The sequence below is a fragment of the Falco naumanni genome, chromosome 1 (genome assembly GCF_017639655.2).
Source record: "Falco naumanni isolate bFalNau1 chromosome 1, bFalNau1.pat, whole genome shotgun sequence".
Taxonomy (NCBI): domain Eukaryota; kingdom Metazoa; phylum Chordata; class Aves; order Falconiformes; family Falconidae; genus Falco; species Falco naumanni.
Genome location: NC_054054.1, coordinates 70,120,097 through 70,133,620, shown reverse-complemented (window position 1 = coordinate 70,133,620; position 13,524 = coordinate 70,120,097). Strand labels below are relative to the sequence as shown.

The 13,524-nt window shown below is 38.6% G+C and overlaps 1 protein-coding gene across 4 annotated transcripts in view; it reads right to left on the bottom strand.

Annotated features, from left to right (window-relative positions):
* BDH2 (3-hydroxybutyrate dehydrogenase 2) overlaps positions 1 to 13,524 on the bottom strand; it is a 17,527-nt gene extending 4,003 nt beyond the window's left edge. The window contains exons 1-10 of one of the 4 annotated variants that reach the window (XR_005828493.1): positions 11,541 to 13,413; positions 11,351 to 11,431; positions 9,798 to 9,876; positions 6,664 to 6,760; positions 6,032 to 6,140; positions 4,751 to 4,811; positions 4,008 to 4,121; positions 3,406 to 3,464; positions 2,623 to 2,715; positions 1,413 to 1,511 (exon numbers count right to left, since the gene is read on the bottom strand). Coding sequence is in view for 3 of the 4 variants with exons in the window: in XM_040598423.1 (XP_040454357.1) it covers positions 1,458 to 1,511; positions 2,623 to 2,715; positions 3,406 to 3,464; positions 4,008 to 4,121; positions 4,751 to 4,811; positions 6,032 to 6,140; positions 6,664 to 6,760; positions 9,798 to 9,876; positions 11,351 to 11,431; positions 11,541 to 11,549 (756 nt within the window). In the remaining variant the exon portion in view is untranslated. Of the gene's footprint in view, positions 1 to 324; positions 1,512 to 2,622; positions 2,716 to 3,405; positions 3,465 to 4,007; positions 4,122 to 4,750; positions 4,812 to 6,031; positions 6,141 to 6,663; positions 6,761 to 9,797; positions 9,877 to 11,350; positions 11,459 to 11,540; positions 13,414 to 13,438 lie in introns of those variants that run through there. The other 3 variants (XM_040598446.1, XM_040598437.1, XM_040598423.1) reach the window with 3 other exon arrangements.

The window sequence follows — 13,524 nt, the reverse complement described above, 5'->3', positions numbered from 1 at the left end:
TTAAGATGCATTCTCCTTTAAATAATTCCAGCAAGCCTGCTGGAAAACCCTCAGACATTAGAGCACATTTCAGAGTTCTAGCTTTTCACACCCCCATGAAAAATGTTGCTAATAAAGCATGAGACAGCAGTCTCTGCTGATTTTATTTTTTTTCTGGGCCACCAGCTTTTCAGACAACCACTGAAAAAAATCCGTATCTGTTCTTTCAGTGCAATGTCCTTTTCTTGCAGGGCTGCTTCGACAGAAAAAAAAGCCATTTCTGAGTAGCACCTGTATATTACAATCACCAGTGAACCAAAAATGATCAATACGCAATAAGTGTAATGAATTTTTCTCTCTGATTCTTTATTTTCAGAATACACACTGCAAGTCTCCAGTGTCACCACTGAATCTCAAGAGAGATTCTCTTTTCAAGGTAAAGCCTTCGTACTTGAGAGGCAGGACTGTGGCCTTCATATTAAACTCTGAAACCATTGAAACAGTATCCTGCCAGCCTGAATTTTAAACGTACGAATTTACACCAGTGAATATTGGTGGAGCCACTTTTGATAACTTTGGATTTCTGCCTCAACTTGATCCTGCTTGGCTGCCGGGGTCACTTTGTTGAAATACTAGATACTCAAGACCCTTATAAACAAACTACACAAGCACAGAATGTTCCAACCATGATTAAAGGTAAAAGTTAAACGCATAATGAGCCTGAAGAAGCCAACATCCACAGTACTGTCTTATTTGTCAAAGTTACACTTACTTACTTTAAAACTGTAAGAAGCCTGATTTTAAGTAGACGTGTTCCATCATTTTGCTGATGATAGTACAGAGCAGAGAGAACTAACTTTTTAGTTTGCATAACAATGTGCTTTCAAAGTACAATTTGTAACTAGCATGCTCTCCAATATAGAAATATCTGTCACCAATAACAAAATTATTCAAATGTTCCAACCTTCACATGTGCTATTATTTCTGTCTTTTCTCTTGTTTAAACCACACAGTTCAGGTGATTTAATGGTAGTCTCTTCGTTTTCTCTGGAAAGTCTGTCAGTACTAGCAGGAATTGTGAATATTTACCTCCCACATAATTTGCAGGATGAGAATAAATGTAGCATTTAAATCCTTTCACTCAGATTTGCTTAACACACAACTCAGATTTTGTCCTTTAAATAATATTCTTTGCTCTCTGAAATCTTAAATGTTGAATTGCTACTCTTTCATGTTTTTGGAGATACCATAAATTGAAGCCATATTAAGTATGTTTTACTCCTGTGTTGCAGTATTTAGGGAAAAGTGAATCAGTAAGATCAATTTATACAGAGATCATATAGCAGTAAAAATGCACCAAAAATTTGTTTTGAAAGACATGTGCATGATCTAAATCTTTGCAAACTATCTTAATTGAGAAACATGATCCTCACTTTTTGCCTTCGATAGTAGGAATTTCTGTTTGCAGGTAGGGTTAATCACAAGCGCCATCCTCCATCAATGATTAGTTCATTTCCAGTCACATAGGCAGACTGAAATGACATAAAAAGCAACAATAATTTTAACAAATGTGTCATGGCTATTGATTACAGATAAACACATTTTCCTTAAATTCAAAAACCTGCTTTTTTATACAAACCCTTTTTTTGTTTTACAAAAATATCTGAATTGATAGAATAAACCCAAATTTAGAAATGGAAGCCTTTACCTCACCCTATGATGTTATTAGCTCTGTTTAGCTAAACAGAAACTGTCCATGTCAGCCAATAATTATAAGGGGACCTAACTGAAAATTCAGATTAGGCAGACAGTGAGGTACACAATTGAATTGTTGCCATTCTTCTCTATGTCAGTACTGGAATATATTGGAAAATTGGAATTCTGTCTATACATGGTTGAAAACCCTATGATCAGACCGGAAAAAATTAGTAGCTTTAGAGAACACTAAAACCAAGATGAAAATGAGAAATCAGATTACTGATAGATAGCAGCATTAAGACTGAATTAACTCCTTTGAAGTATCATGTTATGCTCAGTAGAACTGCTGGGCAAGTCCAGAGGAATCTAGTCCAGTTTTAGATTCATAGTAAGTTTACAGCATCCAAAGTAACCTTGATGTGTGCTCATTAGTGTTGGTGGTATTTGCAGTGGTCATTAAGGGTTTTGTGTGTAAAAGCCTCAGTGGGTCTTATGTTTTCCTTATGCTGAAAGGGTAAATTCAGTCTGAGCATTAGCCCTTTCAGCCAACGTTTCCAGCAGCTCTACACAAGTATTTGCTCTTGAATAGTGAGGGTAGGTGATGGCTACTAATTCTACCTCCTTAAAATATGTTCTAGTTGTGGTGCAAACTTGCAAAAGCAGGCAAGCCCATTTCTCCCATCATTCAGAATGATCCGGGGTCAGACAATTTGCTCAGGTGTCAGGAAACCATCAGGCTACGGTACCAAATGCATGAAGCCTTAACATTGCTGTCAACATTCAGAGCACTTTTTGTATCATAGGTTGAACTTGGTAAAAGATTTAATTATTTAAATAACCCAGCTCAAAGACAGTATAAATCCTTCTAAAGAAAATTCTTGCTACTGTGAAGCAGCAAAGCAGCACAGGATTCTGTGACAGGAAATTTTATTGTTCCATACTTACTTCATCAGAGGCCAAGTACACAAAGAGATGGGCCACTTCTTCAGCAGTAGCCATCCTGCCAGTCTTCTGTCTGGCTAGAAAGTCTTTCAGTGCCTAGATACCCAAGAGCATTTGGTACATCAAAAATAAAACCCCAATTATTTTAGTCCAATTAGTATGACATGTGCAAAGCAATACTGGGAACAAGTCATAAATAACTTTTTTTTTATTACACTGAGTAGGGAATTTATGCTAGAAAAAGAAATTAGAAAACTAACACCAGCGTGAATTTCGGGTTGAAAAACAGGAGACTGGACCTAGACATCTGGTTCCAGAATAAAGCCAAGATAAGTCCTTCTTCCTTTGGTGGTAGATATTCCCAGGCCCTTCAAATGAAGGCTCACAGTTATCTAGTTAGTAAGGCTGAACAACCTAAGTAATTTTGACATACAAGGGCCAGAAAGCCCTTTTTATCATGGTTTTGCAGTAGCTTGTGGCTACCACATGCTACAGTAGAAAATGCCTTATACTTTCGCACTAGATACTGTAACCAGTGGTTGCAGACACTTCCACAGGTGACAGACCCTCTGTATTCACTACCCAACAGTACCCTTCTGAGGCATTTTAAGACTGCTGTCTTAGTACAAATTGTCCAAACTATTAAAGGCAACACTACTGTTATCATTGGCACTCTGAAATAGGGGACATTCTTGACTGCTGGCAGAAGTGCCGCTATATATTTATTTTTTAAAGGGAGTTAAACATATGTACAACCATGATCAAAGTAATAAATTGCTTTCTCACCTGTTCTGGGTTAGGGCGGGCTTGGATTCTTTCCTGTAAAGATGGTGTGTCGACAGTCCCTAAGCAAAATTTTAAATTAAATTTTAAGTCAACTGCATCAACAATCAGTTTATTTTCATTCATTGTTCAACAATGAACAAAACAGTTCATTGGTTCTATTTCTATGTCTTAACATTTACGTGAAACTTTATAATATGATTCAGGAGAAAGACTGCAAAACTATCAACATAGCATACAATTCTAAATTTCAATAGAAGGCAAGACTTTTGAGTATTAGATTAATTACTTTTCATGTCATTAAACACCTGAACCCCCTGCCTGCTTCTAACTTCCTAGATTATCTTTGAAAATAAGCATTCAGATTCTGTGTAATGCACATATAATGTGCATGTGCTGCGTTAACAGACTAAACATACAGCCTAACTACAGAAGTAACTGCTTTTCTACTTTAAATCTCAGAAATGTTTCAAGCATGTCCTGTTCTTTGAGATTGCTCATAACTTCAGCTGCCACTTGCAAGTCTGTTCTTTGTTAATGATTTCAAACTAAATGGGCCTTCCAGCACCTGTTCCCAGTTTACCAAGTAATGTAAGAATACTTACCAGGACATATGCAGTTGCATCTGATGCCTTGTTCAATGAAATCAGCAGCCACAGACTTCGTTAGACCAATAACTGCTGCCTTTGAAGTACTATATACACATCTGTTCACAACTCCTAACAAAGGGTCAGTGTGAAGGCAGCATAGAAATTATTAAAAAGAGAGGCAAATTTGTTCAATATGCACATGGTTTTGGACCCCAGCATTTCCTGTAGCCCCTGTAGCCCCTCCATAGCAGCAGGCTAACTAGAATGCTGACTGCCAGGATTCTACTCTAGTGTACACCACAGCAAAGCACACAATCTTTCAATAGTATAAGTTTGGGGAGTAGTCTAGGAAAGTTAACAAAGCAAACATTTAGTAACAGTAGTCACCCATCTGTTAGTCAGCACCAGGCTTCCTGGGGAAGCGTAACTGCTGTGCTTGCGTAACTGTCTTTTTTTCATTAATAGCATACATAGCAGAAAGTCACTGGAAGTAATTCCTTTTTGTGAAAATAACCTGGTAAAAGGGATGCTACGAAACATTCAGGACAGATTCAAAAGCTCAGAGGCAAGGATCTTGGTGTTTCTGCAATTTTCCATCTGTGCCCTTGTGTGTATGTACAAGTTGATGTGTTCACTGCTTTTTAATTGCATCCCTCCACAAGACTAGCACTGTCCTCTAAATTCAAAGTTATGCAATTATTTATTTTGCTTTCCCATAACTCTAAAGATTTATTAAGGAACTCTAGCAAGATACTGACCTTTAATGCTGGATGCCACAGAAGACATATTTATAATATTTCCAGATTTCTGTTTAAGCATCTGCAAAAGAATACTTAGGTCATTCAAACGCAAAGCTATTTTGTCATCTACAGATCCAGCAAAATAACCCATAACAACCTCCAGAACAGCCCCACATGCAATTGGTACGCAGTGTAACAAAGCTTAATTGGCATGAGTACGTGCTTACCTCTTTTTAATCTGTTGACTGTAGTAGTAAAACAGAATCTGATTTTTTCACTAGTTCTCCAAAGTCATCTGGGGGTGAAGACTATGACAGGAAAAGATTTTTTCCTGGAGAGCCACCTCTGAATCATTGCCCTCTTGTCACCACAGTAAGTTACCCTACATAGACATCTGCTCATGCCATCTACTGATGCAGTAATTCACTTGTCCCATTCAAACCCTTCTTGCTTTGGAGAAGCAAGCAGCTTCTACAGCACAGCTCACTAGCATCTTTGAATTGTAGGTAAGTTTCCTTAAGTTATAAACTTTTTAGGCATACCAAAACCTGATACACCTAAAGCTGTTATAACACCACCTCTGAAAATGAAGATGAGCTAAGGAAAAAAAACAGAAAACAGCCATCAAACCAAAACACAAAAGAAACAAACAAAAAAGAACTGGAACAACACTGAAAAAAAAGAAGTAGTCATCATCCAGTCATGGTCATTGCTTCCACATCTGGCCTTTGCATTTACAGGAATACAAAAACCTTATTCAGTCCACAAATTTTTCTAGTCCCGAAGCTAGTTATTGTGTCAAACACAAAGTGTCCTCAAGCTGCTAGACTGTCTAATTGAGTTGTTGTTCTGATAATCAGCATGTTGGCAGCAGTGGCAACAAATTGCTTCACGAGATAGTTTCCAGAGTTCCATAAAATTCACATTAATATAGATTATTTACAAATATTTTGTAGCAGTGGTATTGTGCAGCTGTGTGCTGTGGTATAATATGGTAGCACTGTATTGCAATGGCTGCCTCACTGCTCTGTATTTGAAGGGTTTTAGTTACAAATTACATAGGGCAAAACCCCTGAATTAATCTTCTCTATCATATCGTTTAGATCGGTTGTCTACTTGAAGGATTACACAAGGCAGAGAATGTTTTAGAGTAGGATTGATATAATTTAAGGGCTTTCACTAACCAAACCTGCATATTTGCATTTTTATCTCAAATCCCATGCTGTCAGTGGCAACAACTTATGCTTCTCACACTTTAATGTAGCAGAGACTAAAAATCATGGGCAACCAAGCCTCTACCTTAGGAAGGAATGTCTTGATCATGAGGTACATGCTGCGAACATTGAGGTTCATAGTGAAGTTCCAGTCTTGCTCCTCACACTCCAGAATGGTTCCATGATGAACAAACCTGGAATAAGCACATGAAGTGGATTACTGTTTGTGTTTTATGTTTCTGTGGCATTTTACGTACATTTTTCTATTACTGTTTTGCAGTAGCTAACTCTTCCAGCCTTGAAAAGGAAGGACAAGAGCTCTACTAAAGAAAGCAAGCAACAGTATGTTTCTTCTGATGAGTATCAGGGACACCAGGCAGACTTGGTATGTGCCAAGGACTGCTTAGCAATAGAGAAATTAAAAAAAAAAATAAAAATAGAGCACTACTAGGCCATTGCTCACAGCTGTGCTAAGAGAGCCGAAGCCACCAGTACAGGGCACCTATAGAGTGGGGAAATCAAATGCCAGAGCCATTCTACCTTGGCCTGGGTAACAAGACTGTGCACAAGAAGTTCAGTTTTGATGAAAAGATATGGAAGTTTGTATTAAAGGTATAAACTGTATTAAAACAATAGAAATAAAGTGCGTTTAAATAAAGTATTTCTGGAGAATAGGGAAAACTGGAGAAATAGTAGGATCAAATGGAAGCTAGTTACCCTGCAATGTTACAGAGAACATCAATCTTTTCAACCTCCTTGGCCAGATTTTCTATCTGCTCCTTTTTGGTAACATCCAGAACTCGTATTTGAATGCCTAGAAGAACAAGGTATGTGCACTGGTTTTAGCAAAGGATCAACAGTTTATTATTGCACCTACAATTCAAGTCAGCAGCTTGCCAGAAACAGTCCCCTCAGTGGTGCACCAAGACATAGAGACTCGTGAGTGAGAGCTGCACTTAATCATTAAGTTAGTGCAATGGTTAAATTGGAACAGCAATGGACAGCATGTCATGCTATTTAAATTTTCAGAAGGGAATTAAAAGAAGATCAACTGATTTGTTTGTCATACAGCATCACACAAGCAAATGAACTAATGTATTTTACCATAAAAATGTTTCCAATATATTTGAATTCCACTATACTCTTGAACTGAGGAAATACAGAGCCTGTATAATCATAACAAGATTTCATGCGCATTATTACAGAATAATTGGAACTATTTACGTGTCACACACTTGCAGTCATATTGCATGCCATCTATGCATGTATATTTGAAGACATGAATCAGCTTTATATTATCTAATTATTGAGGAAAATAATTTTGCATAAACCATTAACTTCTATTACTTGGAACAGTATCATGTCAATTATTTAATTGCAAAACCATAAGCATCGTATTCATAGACTTGTTTATGATCAGAAGGAGCCTTGGAATCTTACTGCTTTTCACTGTCTACTTATTTCAGCCTCTGACAGCTGTGGCTGTGCCTGTGCCATACTTTCAAGACAGACACTGATAAAAAAAAATCCTTCTGTTCTCCAGAAGACTGAGATAGTTTCTGCAAAACAAGTTCAGGCACAAATCTTCAAAACACTTCTCGATAGAATCAGCGCCTCTTAACAGAACTGCTTTAAGGCCAACCAGAGCAGTGCTATCCCTGGGACAGACGAGAAGAGAGCAAAGTAAAAGAACTGCACTTCCAGGTGAGCTGTAGTATGATATGATATAATCTACATGTTTTTTTACCTCAATTTACTGAAGTAGCTTCTCTCAGCCATGCCAAGGCTGAATCCTCACTAGGGAATAGGCATACTTCATGACACACTTTGCCTGCACCCTCACTCCACACCGTGTGTAAAGACTGAGCTGTGCCCCCTTCTCAAATACATGAGATTTTCATCCAAAGGAAGCCTGGATTAGTGGAAGAGGACTCAGGGTATACTCCAATAATTTTCTTAGTGGGTACAATTAGGCTCCCAGGGGACGAAGACTTGCTGCTGATCACCCTTTTGCATATCCTACATCTAGGATGAAGAGACATCTAGCACAGATCACGTGTGCCCCAAAACATAGTTTGTTTGGTTTTTTTACAGTTTAGTCATGTGCAACTGGTGACACACAGTCTAATGAAGGTCTGCAACTACCTGTTGAGAAACTGTAAAGGAGATGGAGCAGACTTCTCAGAGGCCCACACAGGAAGGATGAAAAACAACAGAAAGAAGCTGGAACATGGGAAAGTGTCACCGAATATATTTGGGGTTTGTGGATTTGGGTGGGATTTCTTTGTTGTTTGTTTCACAGTTTTTATTTGTGGTGTTTTTTTTTGTTTTGTTTTGTTTGTTTTTAAATGTAATTCTTTTAAAACCATGAAGGCAATCACACTGGAACAGGGGCTGACAGAGGTTGTTGAGGAAGTTCTGTCCTTAGAGATGTTCAGAACTTGACTCAACACAGCCCTGAACAATCTGCTCTAACCAGAGCCGCTTTGAGCAGTAGGCAGGACTAAATGGCCTCCAGAGGTCTCATCTAGCACACCATACATGATTCTGAAATGCTGTAAAGCTGTCCATAAAGCATCTGAGTGATGTCTAAATTATGGGAGAATTTCATTTGACATGTTTAAAAATCTGTTTCTTTTGAAGCCAAACTGACAGTTCCATGAACAGGCTTTATATGCCTTAGTTAAATGATAGAGACACTTTTGAAGAGATTTGTGTATAACGATGCAATTAGACTACAGACTGGTGATTAACATCACCACTGGAATTACCTCTTCTGGATAAAATTCAAAGACTACAATGTGCCAAGCCTTGATGAATTATAGCTTAACTAATCATATCAAAAGGATGAAAATGGCTCTGAGTATATGGAAAATTATGTCTTTCCTTGCGAACATATTAGCTGAGGGGAAAAAAACTACACAGTTCGAGATGTAACACTTTCCTAAAGACCCTCAGAATGAACTTTGAAAGTCCTAAAGTTCTTAAGGAATTACAAAGGGATTGCCTGTGGTGAACTCCAGTCAGTAGAGACTGATTCACTCTAAATGCTGTGCCACAGAAAAATTTGCATATTTGGCTGACACCCTATAACAGGAATTCATTAAATCCACTTCCTTCCGTCAAATTAATTCGGAAGCATTTTCAGTTGTAAAACATACCCAGGTCTTATTTATTAATTCAAGACTGAAAAAAAAAATTAACATCGTGTCCCATACTCGCATCAGCTATGACTAAGAAACAGAGCCATGCAAAACCTTCTCCTTGAAGTATGGTCCTGTGGTACCAGTGGGAAAGCAGCCTTCAGGCCTGAGCATTTGTACAAACAGAGTAGGCTTACTCTACGTTGGTGGAATTAGTTTCTGAAGACATACAAATTCTACTAGACAGCAATCTCTTTAACACATTCCTTATTAAGCATGGATCACGGAAATGCAAGGACTGAATCTACTTTTTGTGTAGCTGAATGTTAGCTCTTATGATCAGAGAAAAGCATTCCATGCCTTTCAGAGTGGTATGTTTGACAGCCTAGAGATCCCAAAAGGTAACTGGAAATGGGTGCCATTCTGGGAAGCAGAAATCAACTGCTTCTGTGACACAGGAAACTCAAAAGTTATTCCACATGCTTGGACTATTACTCTATCCAATATACTGATGTTGCAGTAGTTTTCATGCTAAATATCTGCGGTTCCACATCACAGAATAAAGTAATGCCAACATCTAAAGAATCAGTCTGGATATTTTCCATTTCTTCTGGCCTTTTGAAGTTTGCCCTATCCTCAAATCCTATTTCAGCCAGCCTACAACAAAACTTGCAAGAGCTGACCTAATGCCTACTGTAGGTCACTTACCTGGATATTTCTCCAGTTCTTTCAGCTTAGACTCATTGATGTCTGTAGCAATGACTTCGGCTCCTTCTTTAGCAAAAGCCTGAAGAATACAAGAGAAGCAGTTTAGATATTCTAGATCTTACCAGAAATAAAATCTTATTTTCCTCTAGTTTCCTTTTTGGCTTGAAATAAAAACCTGAAGGCAGCTGATCTCTCACTTTTCATTCTGGGCTTGTCAACGAGTAATGGACATCAGTTGCCACACATCCCGGGGACAGCTAACTAACTATATGTGACAAAGAAAAAGGTCCTAAATCTGTCTTAAGTAAGGAATCCACAAATAAAGTATAAGAACAGTAACCAGAGTAAGACAACCGGTATTATTATTGCCCTTAATAGCTGCACATGCACTAGCACATAGCGCTGGAATTGTCTGTACTGCAGGATTTAAATGAAGTTATGGGATTTGACAGGTAAAGGCACGAGGAATGATGGTATAAAAACTTAACAAAAATCTTTTGCATCCAAATAATTGGACTAGAGTAATGTTAAGAGAAGCACAGATTTTCTTTAGTATTTAGAGATATTCCTGCATTCTTGATGCTCACCTCTACATTGCAATTACTGATAAATCAACAGGTACGCTACCAAAGTAACCTCTGTGTCAAAAGTATTCTGACATCTCAGACTGCAGCCCCTAATCTTCAACATAAGTTCCTCAAGTGCAGCTTAAAAGGATAGCGGCATTAAACATGCCAGCCTTCTGTGGCTTGCTGAATATTTACAAAGTGAAATTATCAGGAAAATTACCTGCTTCTTGGACTAAGTGTTTTAATGTAAATGCCAAGATCAGCAGACTTCTGCATTCTTAACTGCATGCATGAGAAACTAACTAGTCTGGCAAAAATCCTCCTTACAGGAGCTTTTCCTGGCTTGCTGATTACCTTACAGAGGTAGTAAGATAACTCTGCTAGTGTCTCTACCTGCTACGGGAGTAGGAAGTAGCAGGGCAAGAACTGGTCAAAAGGAATTGAAAAGTAACCAGAACATTAATACATATGTTGAATTCTGTTTAACAGTAACATTTGTAAAGGATTTCTCACAGTTGCTCATTGTGAACAATACTGTAGCTGTGCTGCGAGTATCACGTAGACTTAGTTAGGCCAACTATTAACATAGGTAAAATATCTTGGCTTTACTGTAGGGGATTATTGCAGTATTGAGCCTTATAACAGGGAAATATTGCCTCACCTCCTTATCTTCTCTCAGAAAAAAGTAGCAGAAAGATTAAAGGTACAGACAGTACCAACCATATATTGTTGGAAAAGCAGTTGCAGCCATTCTCAGATCTTGCTCTTATCCCTAATGACACCTCTCAGAGCTGAAGACTTAGAAATTCCATCAGCACAAAGCACACATGATGCAGTATAGCGACTGTATTATTCCTTGATTTTTTCAATGGGTAGTTCTGGCTTCATCTATGCTTAATTAGAAAGCCTGCTTGCTGCAGATGTCATTGGACAAGCTAACTTTAGAGACCTAGCTTCGGTACAGGAAAACATTTTCCAACTTACTATAGCAGCTGCTCGCCCGATCCCCTGTGCTGCTGCAGACAGTAGTATGATTTTCCCATCAAGCCGGCCCATACTGCTAACCTGTGCAGGCAGAAAATGTCACAGAATCTTTAACAAAAAGGTGAGTCAACAGCTCTCCCTGGGAATCAGATGCAAATGCATTCCAAAACCAAGACATGATTCAGAGTACCTCTGCCATCAAATCACATCACAGGTTGTCCTGTTCGGCTGCAGTGCGACCTTGAGTCAGCCAGGGTTCTGGGAGGGTGGACTGCCTCCAACTTTTTTTTGTATGGACCTCAAAAAGGTCAAGAAGCTTGTGAGTTCAAAAGTCAAGATTTACTTTAACAGAAATGGGACTTAATTTCCCTTGAAAAGAAAGAAGTCAAGATGAAACAGAAGTACAATAGCTCGTAATCTAGTGTTTCCACCGTCCATTGTGTTCTTCAAAAGCAGGTCTGTCTACTGTTCCCCTCAAACTACAAACGCATCAACTTTCTAGGTTGCAATAACTCCCACACAATAGCCTGGCCTTGGTGTCTGCTGTGACCTGTCTTCGAACCTTCCAGCACAACAGATTCCCCGCTCCAACAAGGCAGGGGGTACAGGGGAACAAAACTCTGTCCTGTCACACCTCTCACGTTGCTTGCTCGCAGGGGACTATGAGCATGTTTGGGTCCAGCAGTAGGGAACCTCTGGGAGGTTGCACCTTACTCAGTGTGTAGCAGTTGAAAAGCAAAATGTAGCCCAGGCACACACCTCAACGCTGAATTGTGTTTAAGGAAATACAGCATACAAAAGTTGCAAACAAGTAACAGCAAGTAACAACCTCTCACTCCTATGGATTTTTTGTTATTTAATGAGTAAACTACTTAACAGGATGTTTCAAGGAACTGCCTAAAAAAAGGTCAGGTCACTGTGTTCCAGTCAGATGCAACATCTGGTGTGCATTAACTCTGTTCCCAATAAGCAAAGCTTTCTGCACTTTAATAATCCAGAACAAAATTTGTTTCTGTAGCTATGAGCATATAAAGGTGTCCTGAGAACCTAAAGTTTTTAAATACACACGTGAATCCAACGTATTGAGTGCTGCAACTGAGAAGTTAAGATGCCATAATCTCCCCTAGGTTAGCAGACGATGCTATCATCTAGAGATGCTCAAATCGATGCTGTGACTCAGATTACCAAGTCAAATTGAGTATCCTACTTAAAGCAGATTAATTTCTGATTTTGACCAGAAGTCCTGATTGTTTTCCCAGCAGCTTTTCTTGACAAAAGTGCTAGCAAAACTAGTGCTTCCCCAAAGAAAACAGGTTCAGCAAATCAGACTTCTCATATTTTAACTGAAAAGTTATTTTTGTTCTAATATAAAAAAAACATTCTATCTTTTGATTTAAAGTCAGACTGAGTTGCAGACTGTTTCAAGACACTGAAATGTCTCACTGTAGGTTTCCTCTCATAACCGGAACATGCGTGCACACAAAGAAAGAAACAAAGCACAAAAGGACAGTTTAAGCAAACAATAACAGAGATGCACCTTTCTAATTAGGTTAAGCCACAATACCTTAAGGTTGCTTTTCACATTGGCTAGTAAAATGAAGACATCTCTTTGAACACCTCTGATAGTAGGATATATAAGGTTACACGAGATTAGGCCTGTCTTAGCATAACCTTTTTTGCATTGACAGCTGAAAAATACCAAGTTAAGCAAGCAAAACGAGATTACACACTCCCACCCACCCACAAAACTAGGTTGCACTCTCTAACATGCCAGGCTTTCCAAAAGGCTGCTACTCAAACACAAAAATCTGGGAAAGGACTTGCTACAATTAATATAACCTGAGTAACTTAGCAAAGAGCTCAAAGTGCTCCCTCAAGGCAGAAGTAGCTTTTTCTTATCCTTTGTTAGCCCGTACATCTTTTCAGTGGGGAAAAAAACCCAACCCAAACCTGATCAGTTCAAGTACTTCCCCAAATCACGTTAACACTTTGGAAGCAAAATGCACTGTAAGTATATTTTCAATGTAACAATCAGTTTTTATGATCATTAGCCACACCGATTCTATGAAGCATTTGATAGTCACTCACCAAGAGACCTCAAACAGCTTGTTTATTTACTGACCTTTGTACAAAAGGAAGTTGTAGACTTACTTTTTTTTTTTTTTTGCTGTGCT